General features: G+C 42.4%; 1 protein-coding gene across 1 annotated transcript in view; it reads right to left on the bottom strand.

The window, feature by feature from the left end:
- The window catches only part of CERS3 (ceramide synthase 3), a 35170-nt gene extending 15236 nt beyond the window's left edge, over positions 1 to 19934 (bottom strand). The window contains exons 1-10 of the mRNA XM_066558671.1: positions 19870 to 19934; positions 13365 to 13547; positions 11799 to 11916; positions 9736 to 9854; positions 6191 to 6248; positions 5284 to 5334; positions 4319 to 4411; positions 4002 to 4130; positions 2358 to 2464; positions 904 to 1060 (exon numbers count right to left, since the gene is read on the bottom strand). Coding sequence (XP_066414768.1) covers positions 904 to 1060; positions 2358 to 2464; positions 4002 to 4130; positions 4319 to 4411; positions 5284 to 5334; positions 6191 to 6248; positions 9736 to 9854; positions 11799 to 11916; positions 13365 to 13547; positions 19870 to 19904 — 1050 coding nt within the window. The 5' untranslated portion in view covers positions 19905 to 19934. The remainder of the gene's footprint in view (positions 1 to 903; positions 1061 to 2357; positions 2465 to 4001; positions 4131 to 4318; positions 4412 to 5283; positions 5335 to 6190; positions 6249 to 9735; positions 9855 to 11798; positions 11917 to 13364; positions 13548 to 19869) is intronic.
- Positions 19935 to 20480: the final 546 nt, after the last annotated feature.

The raw sequence follows: 20480 nt of genomic DNA on the forward strand, positions 1-20480 counted from the left end.
CAGTTTAATTAAGTTTTTGTTTCTTGAGCCTCAGAAAAAAATACCATTTTTCAACAGCACAACTTAAATTTCATCTTAACTAGAAAAATATACCTGTCAATACTTGTGCCAAATCTTAGAGACATTCTCCAGAGTCCTTCCCTTAAACGCTTTTTGATAAATATTTTATCTACTCTGCACTCCACTGCACATTTCATGGCACGAGACCTTGTGAAAATGTCACTACTTCAGGCAATCAAACAAGACATAGATGGCAGTTTTATCCAGAGTTTTTTCCCATGTGAGTTTTCTCTACAAGGTAAAAGCAGATTAGGCAGACCAGACTTGCACTGTTCCTCTGCTCCAGCTGAACATGACAGTATTTCATTGAGTCATAATATAATACCAGATATGCTTCATTTGGTTTTTGTGATCCCAAGCCAGTGCTCAAGTTTAGATGACCTCAGATTTAGGCAAATCTGAAGAAACTTAAATACTGCAGAAAAATTGTAGTCAAATTGTAGTATCTCATCACTCACTCACTTCTTTTTTGGTAAGTTCCTACAAAGCCCAGTGACCAAAGATTGCTTTTACTCAGAACACAGAAATTCCTGAGGAGTTCTGGACCATCTTATGGCTTCAGGTTCTGGGACAGCTCATTTCTCATTTACTATTGGTACAAAACATCAAATACAGGCAAAAAAAAACCCCTGTTCTAGCTGAAGTCTCTGTATTCCAACCAAGACATTGGGTGTGACAATGAGAGGTGCAAAGCACATTTGAACATCTCCATGCTCTGTAGATCCCTATCAGAAATTATGACTTGAAAGCTCAGGACAACCATAAAATTCCAAGTAAATCTATTGGAGGTATTGGCATCTGTTTGATATTTCACATATCTTTCTGAAGAAACAAGTTTCTTACCTTTAGGAAAACGAACCTTTTCAAAATCTTGAAAATTAAGTAACCCCAATATAAATGCAAGCCTTGGAGGGTTAATAGCATCCCATTGAATAAAAAATATGCTATGACAGGAGTGGTGGAGTAGTAGGTAGGCTGATATAGGGTGGCACGAAGAATCCTAAAAAATAAAGATGATTGTTAAGGTGCAAGATCTCTTCCTTATGCTATTTACACTTATTTCTAATCTCATATTCCAAGCTGATTAATATTAAAAAGCTCTGCAAAGATGGTAGATCAATTAACAAGCCCTGCCTTAACTAGATTATGCATCTCTGTTGAAATACAGACTTCAGAAGATGAGAAATTTGAGTCTGGCATGGAAGTACTCTAAGTGAGGTTAGAAAAAGTCCCTGTTTTTCAGATCTCCATCTCTGTGTGGTCTAGATACTGTGCAACTCAGAGCTTGCCTATGCCTTTTTTAGTGCAAATTCTTTCTAATCTGAAATCCACACTTGAGAGAAAATCCTAGAGGCTTTGCAACAGGGCTTTTTGTTAATTAACATATGTTTTGTCCATCTTCAGACTTCACTACTTCTATATTATTTGGGGCTCTTTGAGTCCCTTTAATCTCATCGTGTTTCGCTTCCAAGCTCAAGAACTGAAGAACAAGAAACTCAGTGAAGCAAAATGATTGCAGATCACTTGTACAGTTAATTAAAAAAACAACAATAAAGTAAGAGACATCAGCATTTCTGAAAGAAAATACTACAGGAAATTAAAGCCTTATGTTGATCAATGTTCAGAACTATTAATTTAACCAGCTTGAGTCTCTAAGGGTTTGTCCATGTGCAGGGAGGGGCAAATTAGAGCTGTGAATGTGAAACACATTAAACACTTTTTAAAAGATAAACATGTTAAGCACCCATGTGGATACTCCAAAGCAGATTAAATCATAGCACTCCAAAGGCATGCAAGTATTTAGCAAGTTAAGATTTATTTGTGCTGACTTCATAAATTAATTGGTTCACCTAAACTTCTCTTGAGTGCTCCTCATGCAAGCAAGGTGAGGCATTACCCAAGGACTGGGTAGCAGAAAGAAGGCTCTAAAAAAATTAACTACAGTCATGTACTCTGACTTTGCAGCTACAGCAGAAAGGGTGGAATGAATGGGAAAAGGATTTCTCTTAGTTAACGAGCTCAGTCCCCTTGAAAATGCAGGGGCTTACAGCATTTAACTACTATTTACAAAACAAGTTACATAATGCATACAAGCTTTTATTTAGGTTAAAGAGGCTCATTTAAAATTATTTTTACATAATAATTTTTAAAGAAAATGGCAGGTTTTGTCCATTTTCTCACTAGCAGAACATTCAAGTCCAGTCCATTCCTTTCCTTTTTCCATGACAACAAACACTAAACTTTCAGGGGGAGTGGGAATGAAGTAAAAGCCTGAGACTGGATTAAATCTTGCTTACCAGAAGGGGAACAGGATCATCCTGGTGATGAAGAATGCAATAGAGAAGATGATGAACAGTATGTTGCAAGTTTTCTCCCAGCGAGCATAATTAAACATTTTGGCTGCCTGCAGTGGATAAAAATCCCCAAACATATTATAAATATTCTCTGAAATAAATTCTGTGTTTTCATAAATAAAGACTCATCTTCCACCTAAGCAGGAAGAGTATTTCTTCCCAGTTTGACATGTAAAGCAATCATTTTACTGATACCTAATAAAGCACCATCAGACCAGATTCTCTGTTTATATTTCTTTTTTTATCTTGAAGGAAAGGACTCTGCATCAAAGGCCTAAAGAACAGCATTCAGACCAGAATATAAAGTGTCATGGAAACACAAAGTGCTCTTTAGAATAGAGATAATTCCTCATTTTTCCACCAGATTCCAAACAGACTGAATTCCAAGAGAAGCTGCTGCTACCCCTGCACATTCAGGAGATCCCTTAAATGCAGGTGTTCTGGGACATGCCTGTTACTGACCCCCCTCAGGGCCTGATTCAGCTCCTGTCTTCTCCTTTTTGAGAGCAGGAGATCTCAGTGCTGGTCTCTATCACACTAAGAAGGGTTGTAAGTGCTGCTTCTCCCCTAAATGAACTGTCCAGCTCCCCCTGCTCCATTAGGAACCACCCTGGGCAAAGTTTTCAAGTAGGAGCAAAGCTGCAGGTGCCAAGCCTAGGTTTTAAACAGCAGCTTGATTAACTTTTCTTCTCCTCCTCTTTTTGAGTGGCAGGGCTGGATTAAATTGTTCTGGTACTCAACTCCAGTTTCCATCCAAGTGCTGTCCTACCAGTTGTCAACTCAACTCTTTGTAAGGCCACAGAGTTAATTGGACCTAGGAGCAATTTAGGATTAAAAGTAAACCAGCAAGAAAACCTGTTTAATCTGGACCAATCCCAAGTGCACAACCCCACAATTAGTTGTTCTGATACAGTAAGATAGAGTATCAGGAACAGAAATGGACAGTGGCACACAACAGCCCACAAGGGTTGCTTACACTGGCACTGCCACCAAAAGAGGTGATGAAACTGTGCCCTCAAACCTGGTGTTACAAACTCAGGGTAGTTCTAGTGAAGAAACACTCTGTGTGTCTTCCAAAAAGCCCAGAGCTCTGATCACAGTGATCTGTGCAGAGTAGGACACTTCTTAAACACTGCCACTGATATTTATTAGTGCAGGGAAGGGACTTTCCCTTCAGTCCAGGAGAAGAAACTTGTCTTCTGCCAGAAAATGCCTGATACAGGTTGGACTTGATGTCAGAGGTCTTCTCCAACCTCAGTGATTCTGTGATGCTGTGGACAACCTGGTCTAATTTTATCAGTGAAACAAGAGTAACCCAGGGAGGCAGCTTTATTTCCTGTTCTGAGGAAATTATCTTCTGCTCCTTTCTCTAATGGATTCTGTAACAAAGTATCAGCTTAAATTATCTAGAAGATCTTTTTTATCTTACAAGTTACAAATCTGCAAAGCTGCATCCCTGTGGGGATAGGAAGGGATCATATGAAACTCGTGGCAGAAAGATTAAAATGTCACTGACACCAAAACCAAAAAACTCGGGACACAGGGGAAAAAAAAAAAAAATTCCAAACAGCTGGACAGCAGGGCTACCTCGAGCCAGAAATCCGCAGTGTCGTGCACGAACATCACCAGAGTTCCAAGCCGCACGTAATTGCCGCACCAAGAGCCGCTCATCAGCCCGATGGCTGCCAGGTGATGAACAACGTGAGCCATGAAATCCTGGGAGGGACAGAAGGAAATCCAGGTGGATCCCAGCCCCTGGGGGTCCCCCCCGGCCCTGGGGCTCCCGGGCTGTGCGGGCTGATGCTGCCCTCCCGTGGCTGCGCCCAGCCCCGCTCCAGGCGCTGCTGCTCCCTGCGAACGCCCCTGCCCCGCTCACCGAGCTACCCGCGGGCACAAGCACTTGCCTTCCGCTTGATGTCGATCCCAAGGGTAAATACGAGAGACCAGTAAAAGCCGATCTCGGCCATGTAGTACCAGTACTGGGATGGCAGCAAGGTCTGTGATGAGGAAAAACACAGTTAACTCTGAGAATAGGAAAAAGTAAATGTCAAGTGAGATTACTTCTTTTTTCCTTTCCTGACTTCTGCTCCTCTGGTGACTCTTGCTTAAAAAATTAAGCTAAATTAAATTCCTGTCCTGGGCTTCATTAAGAAGGATGTTCTGAGAGCCAAGTATGTTAACCTTTGCTCAGCCCAAACTCTCAATTCCCACAGTTCCTCCCCCACCTCTGGATTTTAGCATGCTTTTTCTCCATGTTTCTGTCACAGAACTACATGCAGAATCCTTCTGCATTTAATTACAAACAACTGCAAATAAACCCCTCGGTTTTGGTGAACAATTAATGTAATAAACTGAAATGTCAATTATTTATGCTAAAATCCTATGGATCTGCCTAAGGGAGGGCAGAGCTTGGCTGCTCCCTTGGGTCAGTACATTTCCCAGGTGTGTAGCAGGAGCTGGGAAATCTCAGCTGGAGGCAGGATCATTTGTATTCCTGGCCCCTGTTTAGGACAGGAATAAGAAGGCAGTGGGATGGGGCAGAGTTATTATTTCAATAAGAGTGCCTTGAAGCACCATGGGGCCTGGAGCAGTGCAGGGGTTCTGCACCCAGTCTGGGAGCACTGATAACATCTCCAGTGAGTAACTGGTATCCCGGGCTGGGGGGGGATGGAGGGGGAAGTTGTAGCTCAGGCAGATCCCAGGGAAGTCCCGCAGCAGTCGGCAGCACTTCCCGAAAGGGGCAGGATTTGGTGCCACACCTCTGTAGGTGGTGCCCGTGTGGAGGGAAAAGGCTGCTGTAGATTATCCCTTCCAATGGGGAAATACCTGGAATGCCTGGAGGCCGCTGGCCCGGTGCCAAAAAGCTCACCTGAAACGGATAACCAACCCACGTCTGCCATATGTCGTAAAACCAGGGTTTCTGGGGAAGACACCTCAGTCAGACACTGCTCAGCTCAGCAACAATTATCACCTTAACTCAAAATCTTCACTACTTAAAATCTCTCTAAGTGGAGGAGGCTAAGAAGCTGTAATCTTGATAACTGTTCTCCACCAATTTCTAAAGGGAACTTACAGCTCAGATTTATTACATTGTTCCCAGCTTTTTGGCTTCTTTTCAGGACACCTGAAACGTTCCAGTTCACAATTTCATCATCCAAAGCAGTGGGTGTGTGTTTTATTACTGCAATTACTCAAGATATGTTGCCACAGTGATTAGATTTGCTGTGTTTACCAGTCACACAGAGCAGTGGATGAGGATGAGAAGCAGTGTTTGGGGACAAGGGCCAGATGAGCAGAGACACGCCGGGATCTGTTCCGCTGCCTGGGGAAGCACTAATGACACCCCAGGCAGGGCTCACCGAGGTACAAGCACCAATCTCTGTTATTCCCAACTTCTGACTCAGCAGCAACACCTCAGTAAATAGCTGTGACCACCAAAAGTGCTGCCAAAAAAAGTTTATGGTGTCCTCTGAGGAAAACATGGCCATGTGATGCATTTGTAGGTGTTAACAAGGCATGTTGTAAAACCATCTGCGTGACTTCTTCAAGGTTGCCTTAAAAGTACTGATTACTCATAAATTCCTTTGTCATAGAAGGTCTAAAGTTTAACTTAAAAATTAAATCTCAGTGCATATTGCAGCCCATCATCCAGATTACATACAGTAAAGATCTGATCCCACAGAGCTATTGAATTCACAGTCTTTCAACGCAATTCCAGAAAATCTAGAAATTATTTTGTTTAAATACAGTATCGATCTTTCAAAAAGTTAACTTACATCATACAGAAATATAAATCCAACAATGGAGGATGTCAGATAGAATGAAAATCGCCAGCTGCAAAATTGAAATGAAAAAATAGGAACAAACCATTATATTTTGTAAATATATTGTCCTGAGCCACAGTTACTACGGATCATTGTATATCACAGACAATCTTCACATAAATGTGGCCTCACACTCAATGTTAAGGATAGACACATTAACTGTATTTGAATTATTAATACTTAAATATTTAAGGTCTGATTCACTGCTAAATAAGGAAATTCTTTTGCATTATCATGATACAGCTATTTTAATTGTCATGATAGCAGTAATTTTCCAGCCAGGCTTGAACTGATCAAGGAAATGACCACACAAAGTGTAATAAATCCCCTAAAAATTAATGTTTGAGAACACAAACCTTTTCCTGGGTTCATTCACTTCATCCCTCCCAACACCAGTTGCTGACAACAGGGGAGCCTTACGAATTATTAGAATCTACTGGGTTAGTTTACATCTTGCTACAAGGTCTCAATTAACTATAACCTCATCTTTCACTAGGTGTGCCAGAATTTAGCCTGATCTAAGCTTATTGTAGATTAAATGGATATCCAGCAAGGCAGATAAACCTTCCAGCTTTGCACCATCATCTTGCTAAGTCAGCAAAGGCAAAAAGCTCTTGAGCATCTCAGTGAACTGTGCTGCTGCTTCTGGGTGTCAGAGCAGGGTGCTGTCAGAGCCCTGATGATGCTGGAGCCTGTGTGGGAGGCATTGTCCCAAGGGCTGGGTGTGGCTGCAGCCTCAGCCCAAGCATTCCAACTCCCACCTCTACAGGTGATGGAAAACTCCTTCCTTTCCACTCTTCCCCAGGCAGGTCAAGCCAAGGCTGACCTTCCCCCTGAGCAGCTCTGCAAGTCCAGAAGGAAACAGTGCAGGACTTCTCATGAGAAGGAAGGTTGTGACACAGGAACAGGCCCCAGAGCTGCTGAGAACTTCTAGAAACAGAGGTATCCCAGAGGAGAGCAGCAAGCAGCTCCCAGACAACCCAAACCCACTGAAAAGGAGAAAGCACCACAAGAACACTGTACCAAGGGATTGAGAATTGTAGAAAATAAGGTTGGGGTCTTTGGCAAGCTTTAATGATGTGCCAAATGAGAGAAGAGGAGGAGAACCTGTGTGGTAAAAGCAGCCGCTACTTTATGAGCCTCACATCCCCTGGAGGTTGATATTCCAGGAGAAAGAATAAGATTTTCAAAGGCTGAGACTGTTTTATGAGAAAAACAACAAACAAAAATGAGGATGTGGAATGTTGGAGGTGAGACAAAATAAAGTGTCTCACACCTGAGGAATAAGTCAGGAAAATAATTATAAAATTGCCACTTGACACGCATGTGATAAACAACTGTTTTTCTTCTCAACTTTAAACTATCTTCCCTCAGATGATTTGAAAATAACACTACTCAACAAGCACTGCATGAACAGGAAAAGCACAGAGGTACATGGTGGAAATTGCAGAGTGGAACCCACAAGGAATACCTGGCTCAGAGTTAACCAAGAGATGCTGGAAAACACAACACTGGCATGGGACAGACTTCACACAGCAGCTGCTTCTGCCCTCATGCCTTCCATTCCAAACAAGGTGTGAGTGACCAGTGGATATGGCAGCATTGATTCTGTGTTGGTTGTAAGTGCAAGTGGGGTTTTCTGAATCAGATTCAAAGCACAGAGACTGTGCCATTTGTCCCCAGCCCTATTATATATTACATATTATATATTATATATTACATATTATATATTATATATATTGAATGCATTTGGCAATAAACAGCACTTCAGATGAGCTCATTCTGTGTGCAAGGCTGCCAGAGCACTGCCTCATTTTGCACTGAGCCCAGCTTCTTTATGAATTTGGTGAATAAAACCTGGAGTAAAACTCATCCAAATTCACCAAATTTTACTCAAGTGCCTCTTAAACTCTGATCCTGGCCACCAGAGAGAGCACTGAACAACAACTATGCAAGAGGATTTTCTGGTTTAACTTCAGGAATCTTTTCTCTTGAAGTGAATGAAACAAAAAAGAACTTGGTAGGGGAAGTAAAAGGCTGGTAAATCTTACAAGGCAGAGAAGTTTCATGCAAAGGGCTTTCCAAACCCCAGAGTTGCTTAACTGGGAGCACTAATAGCATAAGTATGGTTTAGATCTGGCTCATCAGATTTTCCTTGTGATTCAGAAAAAAGATCCTGGAGATTGCAGGCTTTCAAAAAATTTCATAACGCTCATAACACTGACTATTAGAGTGAAATAACTCTGTTCCTCTTTTTTTTTTGCCTAGAGAATTATATTCAATTAAATTCACTGACAAAGAGCAGAGCAAGGTTCACAAAATTGCACAAGAGAAACCTGTTTGCTTCACTCTCACTCAGGCTGCCAAGCAAGTTGGAATTTCAGTCTTTAGCTGTGTGTTACTAGAGACAGGCACACATGGCAGACAGGTCTTAGCAATAGCAGGAAATCTTATTGCCACTTCTGAAACCAAATTAACTGATCCCCAAAACAACAGCAGACATAAACCATGGCAGGAGAGTTTACTCAGCTCAGACTTCAAAGAAACACACCTCTGTCTATCATCTGGATTTATGTCTGACAGAGGACACCACTAAATCATCATCACATTGATTAACACTGGAAATAATCTTGATAAAGTACTCAGCTTTGAGCTCTGTGCGGTACTTTTAACCCTCATGCCTTAAGCTGATCTACAGTTACAGAGGTTCAATATTATAATCAGGTGAAGTTTTGCAAGTGTAATTATGCTAATGAAAAGCCAAATACACAGAGCACTTGAAAGTGCTTTTCACTGGTACAGTTAATGTCAGTACCCAAAAGGGATGAGCTGTGCCCATTTGGGGATTTGCAATTTGTGTGAGATTTTAGATCACACTTAAAGTGTTTAGGTATGAGGAAGTTCTCACACATAAGTGAAAAATCATATGCAGGAGGTTTTGAAACTTCTTACATATTCATTACTGTCACTCAAAGCTGCTCACTGGCCCACTCTCAGCAGGGAGTTTGAGTTCCAGTTTCACACAGTATCCCATGATCAAGCTGTGGCACCTGTCCTTCAGTCTGGATGCCACAATTCCTGCTCTGGAACTGACTTTGGTACACATGACAGCATCCCAAAATGACAGCATGGGAACAAACCTACCCCAGGGTAAGCATTGTTGTTCCCCTATGATTACTGGCAGACAGAAAAATATTTTCCTATTCTCTGCCTGTTTTCATCTTACACTTTGTACAAGGAGCCTACAAATCCATTATTTCACAAAGAAGAAAACTGTAAAATATTTTAAGGTTGTTTTTTTTTTTCCCCAGGAGAAACAGCTAACCTCAACTTTTAACCATCATTTGGAGAAATGCTACTAAATAATTTCAACTTGTTTGTGCATTCAGAAAACAAAACCCCCATCAGGCAGACCCAGTCTTCTGGAAAGGGGGGACCTCAATCATTTTCTTCCAGAAGAGTACAGCAGTGATAACCAAAGGCATTTCTTTCCTTACAAAGCTTCCTGGAATTTCCGGAGCACGGTTGGGATCTCCAGGTTTCGCCGTCTCCTGAACCATTTCTCCACCAAATGGACGGTGCAGTTGCACTTCTTGGCAAGGCCTTTGATCTCTGACTGCAAGAAATAGAACAGCGTTAACAGGAGATGCACCCCGATGTCATTTTCATTTATTTTGTAGTTCATAGAGCAGCTTCCCACTGTTGCAAGGTCTTATTTAAAGATATTACCAATATTAAATATGCATAGGTGGGTATTTTTGAGTAATGCCCACAGAAACTCTGGATTTTTATTTATGTAAATAATGCAAGCATGAAATGAACAGATTCACAAACTCTTCTATTGTCTTTCTGGTCACTCCTGAGAGTTTCAGAGATGCAACTTTTACTGTTAGATGTGAGCTTAGGATGCAGGGGGAAGTGCCATGATTGAACAGAGGTGGACATTGGCACCTAATATCTTACCTAACCATAAATATTAAAATTTGTTTATCTATGAGTCTCAGAGATGAAAAGTGGCCTGGAATTAAAGTGAGCTGAGCTCTGTTCTCAAATGCAAAGCAAGTCAATCTATCCTCCTGAGCAAGGTGCAGAGTGCCCCCCTCCAACACCAGAACTAAACTGGGGGTGGAGCAGGGCCTAGCACTGCACGTGGCCATGGGGGTGCCACACCTGGGGTCTCTGCATCCCCTGAGCTCCCACGGTGGCCAGACCAGCACAAGGCAGTGACACTCCTGCACTTTGGGGAGCTCAGTGCCCCACATGCAGCAGCCTGTGGGCTTCCCCCCTCTTCTCCATCCCCAAGTGCAGAAGTGTGGTTTGACCTCCCAGGGCTGCCTCAGGAGCAAGGAGAATGTTTGGCTCAGCTCTGGGGAAGTTCCTTCCTCCCAAGGGAAGTATGCAAATAGTGGGTGGCAGCAGCTGCCTCCACCGAGGTGAGGCCAGTCCAGGGAGTCTCCTACCCTCAGGGAAACCTCTGGAATGTGAGAAAAGGCACCTGAGCTGCCAGGGAGGGCTGGAGTGCAAACAGCCACTGCGTCCAGCCCACCCTGCTGGCTCCCAGCTCTCCACTTGCCACGCAGGAACAGCGACTCTGTTTCCATACAGCAGAGCCCATACAGCTGCCAGCCAGCCTTTCCCAGGCACACTGGTCCCCAGGCTGGACACCTAAAGGAGGCAGCTTGAATATTTCCCATGCTCTGAGGAGTCTAAAAACACTGTGCTTCCGTTCAGAAATCAAATGTCCAGCTGTACTCAAGCAGAAGGAAGGAATGAAGCTGAGATGGGGATACTTGCCCAGAGAGAGAGGAGCTCATGTGTGAACACCCATGCATTTATTCCTGATGTTATCAGGCAAAAGACACAATAAAAGAATAGCAGAGTTAGGGATAGAATGCCAAGTTCCACTATCAATAATTATCAAAATCCCTCATTACTAGAAAGCACATATTTCTTTTCAAAACCAGTGTAGGAAAACTGCAATTGTTTGGGAACTGTAGTGAGGTAAGGGAACTTCCTGAGGCAGCACTCACAGCAAACTACCTGCCTTCCATAAAAAATTCAATGGCCTCATTTTTGGAGGTGACAAGCATTGGCTAGCCTTTTTTACCTTGTTCAATTTTAAAAACAATCAGCATGGTAATAGAAGGATTGCTTTTCTTTCTCACATAAGCCAGGATTAAGTATGCAGTAACATAACAGATCAAAAGGCTGCCATGCCAGCATTCCTGCAGTAAATACAATCCTGCTTTCCAGCAACAGACATCAGCTGAACCTTCTTCCAGGCAGAATGAGTTAAAGATGGAACACTAATCTTCACTGGAAATATTATTAACAATCTAACCTAGAACAGCATGCCAGAAAATTGAACATCTTAAATGTATTTTCTGTTTCGGATGCCATATACCCTTGTCAGCAGAACAGCAACAAAAACCCAAATAAATTAAGTCATCTGTCAATCAGCTGGAACTCATCCCATGATGTCATTGCTGAGAGCTGATTGAAACAGTAAGAGTGGGATTTTCCAAAAGTAAAACAAGTTTGGAGGAATGAGAATCCTTACTTGGGATGGTTGTCTTGAGCACTCCCGGAAATAACTCTCTAACACAGGATTAGGCTGTGGCTTCACACGTCTTACGTTCTTTATACCCAAGGCTTTTGCTAAAGGTATAGCAACATATCTGAAAAGACACGGCAGGAAAAGCTTTAGAAACACAACACAGTTACAAGACCTTGGCTGTACTCATGCCAGGATGCAAAGAAAACAAATCGGATGCAATTTAATCCACCATAGAATGTGCCAGTGCACTGAGAAAAAGGTATCTCCCCTAGCTAATCCCAAGAGGCAACCACAATTTATCAGCTGTTATACCATAAAGAAGACCCAAGGAATGCAGTTTGTGGCCATGAAATGCTGTTAAACTCAAGGAAACATCCTGACTTTCGTGGCCATCAGAGGAGTGCTGGGGCTGAGTGAAGGGAGACCAGATGCTGTCTCCACATGAGCTCAGGGACCGCTGCTGGGCAAGTTCCTCCAGTGGCAAAGTCACTTGGCACCTTCTTCACTGGGCCACCACCACAGATCAGTGCTGGATCCAGCCTGTGGCACGCAGCCATTCCCTGAGACTGATGCATTCTCTTTCCCTCCCTTTTCCACCCCAAATCACTGCAGAGGGCTCCAAAGGTTTCGCCTTCCTGCTTGGGCAGGGTGTTCAGGAACAGCCCCTCCCTCCTGCTGTATCAGCCATGGATTCCTCATTGCTCAGAGCAGTGGTCAGCCTTCCCCAGACTCACTGCAGCCAGATGTGTGGGCTAATTACCCTCAGCACTGCAGTGAGACACACTGGGAATGGTTATGAACATATGATCCAAATTACTTTTCATTTCCAGCATGAATGATCTTATCTGCTTCTGGTTTAAGTCTGTCCAACTTACGACATTCCAAATTTCCTCATTCTGTCCTGAAATAATTATAAAAACCTACTAATCACATTTTTTAGAGGAAAAAGAAAAGAAAGTAAAGCAAAAAAGGTATAAATAAATAAGTCAAAACGCTGCAAATCTTAATATGATTGTAGCTTTCTTCTGTGGAGGCAACCTCTGCCTGTCCCCTAAGACTCCAGCTGCAGAAGCAATTCATTTTTGGTGCCAAAGAGAGGGGGAAAAAAAGCAACCAGCTTTACTAGATCTGCATAAAATGTTCACATGAAACTTTGAGATCCCTCCAGCCTGCTTAGCTTGGCCAAAGAGAGACACCTGGGGTCTATCAACCTCACACGAACGTTCTGGTGCAGAACCAAATGAGAGGCTTGGTTGAGAGGACAAATCTCTCTAGCCTTCCACTGAAAGAAAAAAAGGAAACCCAAAAGGTTTAGAATGGAAAGGAGATAATCAAAAGTATCCAAATGCTGTTCTAGAAAAGCTGGATAGAAATAGTTCCCTTCTGGATTGGACCACAGCCACACATACCTAATAATGAAAATATTTTCCCATTTTTCACCTGCTGTGTTATCTGTACTAGATCTTCCTAGTAAACCACCAACTAATCCTCCTTTATAAAACATAGCATTGATCTACAGATATCTCACTTTCAGCATTAATGAGGATTAATTGCATTTCAGTTTCTTACCTCTCACTGAAGAACCGGATGATCAGCAATACAAAAGCGTATGGGATTGTGGCGTACAACTGATGTGGTTTGGGAAACACGAGTCCCTCTCGGTCCACAAAATCTGCCCATGTGCAGTTGATGGGCATCCAGATATTCTCCCACCAGAACCAGCTGTTGAGTGTCTTTAGGATGTATGCCATGCTGAGTAAATAAAGAGAGAATTTCATTTATTCCTCACGTATTAAAAAGAAAATGCATGAAAAAACCCATATTGAGCCTTTTTGTGTAAAGTCAGTAAAGTCAGTGTTCTCAGGGGGACAAAAAAAATCATACAGGAAATTAAAACCCTCTTGGTTTAGAGCAAAGAGGTAGGATTATAACCCAGCAGAAGATAAAATAATAAAGCTAAATTTTGATCTGCTATAAAACAATAAGGGCCTTTGAAATCTGCACAGGGAGGTACCTGCTGCCTCCTTCCAGTCACTCACACTGCCCTGCTTAGCACCTGGTCAAATCTCCTGCAACATTCATGTATTATCTATCATATTCATACTAATGAGAGCTCATCTTCCTGGGGCTGCCTTTATAAATTAAATATAAGTGGGAGGAAGAGTGGAAAAGAGATGAGAAGGTCCAGGGAGTGCCTCAATTCCATAGTAATGAGGACATTGCACTGATGAATTACTGCTGTCTAATATGCTAATGGAAATATACCCTGAATTTGCAAACACCTGTGCACAGGAACAAATGGGGAAAAAATACAGTGCATGGCAAGCTTTTTCTGGGAATTATGGGAAATGATATGATTTAACTGTGACCAAAATCTAGATCAGGAACAAATGTCTAAAATAAGTTCTGGAAGGAAAAAAATTCACTTTGACTAAAGCATTTAATTCTTGTAAAAGCCTCCTTTTTAACTTTTGCAGTCTTTATTATATATTTGGCAATTGCTGTTCTCTCTTATTTATTTGTAAGGCCTTTACAGTACAAACATGTTATATATCCTATAAAAATATCCTAACGTTGAAGAAAAACAGAAGTTACTACAGTATTTTCCATAAGGCTGAAACACAATTTTTCCATGATTTCTAGGAATAGTAAACTTGAATTACTTTTACCATACTAAAATTTTCTGTAAACCAGGGAAAACATGAGGAAATAACTGATATCATTGAAACATAGCCTTGATGAGGAAACAGTTGAGCTGGGAGGATGATTTCTACCAAATCTTTATCTTATCAGAAGATCTCCCAGCAATATCTCTGTATAGGATCATGAGTTGAGATCAAACCATGCCAAGGTCAGGCAGCACTTCAGCCCTTTCCCTGTTGTTCCAGGGAACACAGGGTTTTAGTTGTGCCTGCAGCAGGCTCAGGACATCACGCCTAGAGCATCCCAGACCTGGACACAGCTTTAATTAACACTGGAGCCCACGTTAATTAGCAGCCAAACAACCATTGCTGGTCCACACTGGGCTGTTCGCACTAAGCTTGGAGCAGGTCTGTGGAACAGGGACCTGCACCCATCAAGCAGAGCTGGTTAACAGCACTGCAGATCCATGGGCTGGCCCAGCACAGTAGTCAGAATTGAACTATTAATAACCCAGTCATTTAATCTTTTTAAATGCAGGAAGGGGACAGTAAAAACCTCCTGAATGACTCGTGTGTGTGTATAAGTAAATGCAAAAATAAAGGAGAGAGAAATCACAATTGTTCCTGAGAGACTTTATATGCCAAGTTCCAGCCTAGAGCAATGTTTTACTGCTGAATTATAAACTCCTGGAAGTGGGGATTTATGCTGGGGCTGCTAACAGACCCTAAACAGCAGCTTGCAGGCGCCACCCTAATGAAGCAGGGCTTTGAAACATGACATTTTGGGTCAGACAGAAAGGCTTGCAGACAATAGAAGACCAAGGGAAAGCCTTGTTACACAGTTCTGCTTCCTAATCTAACTATATTTGTTAGCTAGACTGTGCACTGCAAGCTATCCCAAACTGCAATAAAAAGGGGCCAGTCTGTTATGGCACAGTGGAAGGAGCACTCACAGTTGCCTTGCGGTGAGATGGGCTGGGCTGAACATGCACCCAAAATATTGAAACCTTAGAAAAGCCCAGTAGTGCAGATTTTCTTATTGGATTCCTGGGATCTCTCTAATTGATGGTTTTCTTCCACACATGGATGCCTCACCATATGATTTCCTCTTAATCTAGTTAATATAGCACTATTAAACTAAGCTCATAAGTACATGCCTAATCTTAAAACATAAGGGAATTCTGGGATTTGAGGTCTGATCCAGAGTTCACATATTTCAGGGGAAATCTTTCCTCACAATCACTAAACAGATTCATCAAAAGGTGGATTCTCTGAAACTCTTCCTTCTGTAATCCCTGTATTTGTACCAGGACTGGCCCCTGGGGGTTCGACCATCCCTGAGGAACACTGCCCAAGTGATTCTGACAAAACCAATGATGAGATTCCAAATCTGTCTGCAGCTTATTCTTAAGTTCCATAACCCTTAAACTGGATGTTTTCACTGCAGAAAATCAGGCCATGCCCTGGGAAACCTTGAAGGTTTCCATCTTCATAACAGCAGCAGTGAAATAGCTGGGCTGCTTTCCTGCCTCCCTTCAGCTCTCATCACCAGGTTCCTGGAGCACCTGGGAGGTGAGGAATTCCTTAAAACATCAACCTGAGCAGGAGCAAGGGGACAGCTGTGGCCACCAGCCCCAGTGCTGGGATCAGGCTGAAGATGCTGGATTTCAGAAGTAAATGGTTTTTCACTTGCACAAACTGTCACGAGTTCTCTCCCCTGCAAACGCTGCTTTCAAAGAATGGGCAGCAGATGCAAAGGCCAAGCTTGGCCTGACTTGGGACCAGCTCTAACTAAAAACTTAAAATCCTACCCAGCCTAAACCTCCTATTGCTGAGTGCTGAGCTCAGAGCTTCTCCTCACAGCCTGTGGCAGCACCAAGCAAGCAGGAGTGAGAAATGCAGCAGTGAGTGACTCATTCTGCCCAGCCTAGGGTGAAAAACCTCTGCCTCTTCCCATAGAGCAGCACTGCCAGGAGCACTTCCCTTGAAAAAACTGGAATCCTTGCTCTGGAAGGGGCTAAAAGTCAGTCAAAAATAAAGTTATTTTTAAAAACTCAAGTTCCTCTGCATCTCAGGGATTAAATACTCCCAGTAAAGAAATCAAATCACCTCCCTGTTATGGAAGGATCACCTCTGTAGCTTAATCTAGTTTTAATGGGCTAGTGCAAAACAGGAAAATCAGGAATGATTACTTCAGGAACTGCATCCTTTATAATTAAAGGAAAGCCCACACAGTTGGCAGGTACCAATGTGAAATTTCTTTCAAAGTGCTCTTTCTTGGATCCTGAATATAGTCAATAAAAAAAGCCCTCATATTTTTAATGATATTAAGAAGAAGAAGAAAAAAAAAAAGGGGCAAATCTGGCCTTGACAAAAGCTGGGCGGCTGCATTTTGCAAAACAAATTCAGGAGCTGCTTCAAAGTGGAATTTCTGGCTGCCGCAGTCTGAGGAATTAATAAAAAGAAACTGAGCCAAAGCTTTGATTGTATTGTCTGTACAAAAGCTCTTGAAAACTGCATTTCCAAAGCCAGGACTAAGAGAAGGAGATATCCAGGTTTGCAGGATGTATTAGGAGGATTTCCTATCCTTATTTACTGAATAAATTGCAAAACCCAATGGATCAACAACACAAACATGCAAGTGAATGTGACCTTAATTCTCCTAAGCATCCCCTTAGTCTCCTCAGTGAGGCTCCAGAGGTAACAGGGACAGACTTGAAATCATCAAAAAGCAGGAAGAATGTAATTCTCCTATTCCCCTCATAATTTGGCAGAACTGGCAAAGCTGGTGCAGTGACTGTTGGGAAAAATCAAGCCTCAGATATCAAAACAGATAGCAAAGCTGTTCCAGGCTGTTCATCCTCAACGTGAAATAAAAGTGGTTTAAAAGAGCAAATAAAGATCAGATCCACCATACCACAGGCTTTGGTTTTGCTTAAGACTCAGCAATATTTCCAGGAGTTAACACACAAGTTTCAGCTGCAGATCTGTGTTCTACTACAAACAGACTGGTCTTTTTTCTTTTTGACAATGTGTGAAGAATCCCAACTGCATCCACCAGCATGAAACAGCTGAACAGAGGTGGGTCCTGCACACTGACCTGTGCTTTGTGGAGCAAGGCACTGAAGGCAGGATGTTGGATTGATGCTGCCACCTCTTTGCATCCTGTCTTACCTTGTTTGTGCCAGTGGGAAAACAGGATTCCAGGTGAATTCTGCACAGCCTGAGGCTGGGCTGGCTGACACCTCTCCCAGCCCACACAGCAGCAGGGGCAGCACAGAATAAAGGAGCTGCTGGACTCAGTTTCTTACAATGAAACTCCAAAGTACTGAATTCAAACAGCTGAATTAAGATTGCTGTGAGACCTTTAACTTCACATTTACTCCCTGGCTTGTACAAATCTCAACTGTAAACACTTTAAGTGCCTCATTACAGTGCAGTTGCAGCATTTTACTTTTTACTGTTCTTTCACATTACCTTGTAACTTGGGTACTATATTGAGCAGGCAAAAATAGCACTTTGAATAAATCTCAATTAAGGTGGCAAGTGAATTTTTATTTTTCCCTGTTCTCTGGAATGAAAACAAAACCTCAAAAAAAGTGAACCTGACTTCTTTGAAATAATTCATTTTCTGGGTGAAAGTCACCATGCTCTGTCTACTTAAAGGTAAATCATTTTTGAGCAGCTAAAATGGTTTTAGGTGATCGCAGGCTGCTGAGGAAAGTGAAATACAGTTCTCTTACTGTACAGTTACAGTGCAAACTATGTCCACTTTTAAGCTTTAAAAATCTATAAGATGAACAGAGTGGAATAAAGAGCTGTGAAATAACTCAAGTAACTGCAGTAATTTTGAGATAAAAAGTAGTTGTTGGGAAAAAACCTAACCCTATCCAAGCTAGAGGTTCTTGATAGATGATTATTTCACAAAAAGTTTGAACAATCCTAAAGGAACAACTCTTGTTGCTTTGAGAACTTAGTAATACTTATCAGAATGTAAAGAAAAATCTTTTAGATTATGAGGCTTTTCTTCAATTTTTTACTACTGGGGAAAGATGCAAAAAAGATTTTTTTTTTTTTTGCAGCTTACCAAAGCTTTGTTTGAAATACAAACTTGAAGTCTGACTTAAAATGCTAAGCTACATAAAGGAGATCTTACCAGAGTTGTGCCACTTATTTCAGGTGAGAGTTGAGGGCGGGGAAGAATTGAGCAGAACGGGAGACACAAAGGTCAGGACAAGCAGTGGGAGCACAGAGCATGTGGAGGCAGTAGAATAGAGAGAACCAGAGATGAGACCTGAGGGTGGAGAGGCTCTTGGCTTTTCCACCCTCAGTGAATGACTCAAGGTTTTAAATAAGCCCTTGGAAGGCAGGGAAGGGACAGGATTGGTGCCCTTGCACTCTGGAGAACTCTGTTTGCCAGAGAACCTTCAGGCATGGTGTGCACCAGGGGCTCCCACTTGGCCATCTGTGATCCCCAGAGCACCCTGGGGCAGCAGCTGAGCCAAGGCTGCTGTGCATCCCTGTTCCTGGGCTTCCAGCTCCCCCTGGATATCCCTCCTGAGCAGCTCATCCTGCCCAGACATTCCCCACCCACCAAGACACCTGGAGGAGGAGCCAGAACCAAACTGGTCTTTCATTATTTCAGCCGCTTTGCCGTCCTTTTCATGTCCTAACAAATGCAAGGGAAATTTTCAGCCACAGCACAGCCTCTTCATCAGCAGTGGCAGCCAGCTAAAGGGCTGAGCTAGGAAGGTAGTGAAAAATAGAGATACATTGCAACAGTGTGATTGGGGTTCTTCCATCTGAATGTTGGGGCATTACTATGAAATAACCCTCTCTAGCAGCTTGTTCAGGTGTTATTTATAGCACAAGCTTCTTCAGAGCTTCAAAAGAGAAGTTTTACAAAAAAACCCCACCAAACCTCTGTTAAACTGAATTTCTTAAAGGATTTTTTTTTCTTAGCATTTTACATAAAAATTTAGAAGTAGATTTTTCAAGCTACTCAAAATCAAGGGTTTTTTTCTCTTATATAATCACACCAATATCCTTAGTTAGTATTTATTCCTGTTAAGAAAATTTCCTCCCAGTTCAGAAAGAAGTGCTGTTACAAGCACTTAACAGGATAATGGTGCAAGAAGTAGAAAGGGAAGCTACTACTGTAACCTGGATTGTCTTTTTAATTTTTTCCTTCACTAGGAAGCAGTTCTCATAGGTTGGAATACTTAGTGGCAAAGTATAAAATCTCACTGATGTCATTCCACTCTTTATCTGAGGACTACTCATGGGAGTTACTCTACTCTTCCCTTATTAAACAACATTAGAGACCAAGCACATGCTGACAATTCAGAACACAGGGTGATGTGAGGAGAGGGGGAAAAACTCCAACAAAATGTACCAGGCCAGGAAAAAAGGGCAGAAAAAGGAACTCTTACCTTTCTGATGTTGCAGTCAGAGACCATAAGCACATTAGCAGGGAAGAGGCATCACACTCACTACTCTGACCGAGGTAAACACGCCCTATCTCCAGAACCCTTTCAAATTCTTCTGAGACCCACCCAGCAAAGCTGCACTTCAAGATTTCTGACTGAAGGCAATCCTGATGTCATCCACATCACCCGTGAAACTCGGCAGCAGCAGCAGTGCCAGTGCCTTCCCTGCTCCTTTCAACACAGCAGATGAAGAAATGTTTGAAGTCACGTGGCCTCTGTTGCACGGTGAGAATTGGTCTGGCTGTGAATTGCTCCACGCACACGGGAGGATGCTGAGCCTGCTGAGGGTGCAGAAAAGGGAGCACCAAAAACATCACTTCACCCTGACAGCTTTTAGATGAAGTGTGGGCTTTTGAATAAAGTTAGAGAAAGGTTTCTGCTCCTATTGAGCACTCTCAGCAGTACTTCCAGCCTCAATCAACTGAATGTTCTACAACAAGTGTTCCAGTTCCTCAGAAGATCAAAAATGGAATTTCTGAAATTCCTAAAGCAGAAGAAAGCACACACTGAGCGTGTGTTTGGTTAGAGATACCATATAAACATGGCAGTTTTAC

This window comes from Molothrus aeneus, chromosome 13 (genome assembly GCF_037042795.1).
Source record: "Molothrus aeneus isolate 106 chromosome 13, BPBGC_Maene_1.0, whole genome shotgun sequence".
Classification (NCBI taxonomy): Eukaryota; Metazoa; Chordata; class Aves; order Passeriformes; family Icteridae; genus Molothrus; species Molothrus aeneus.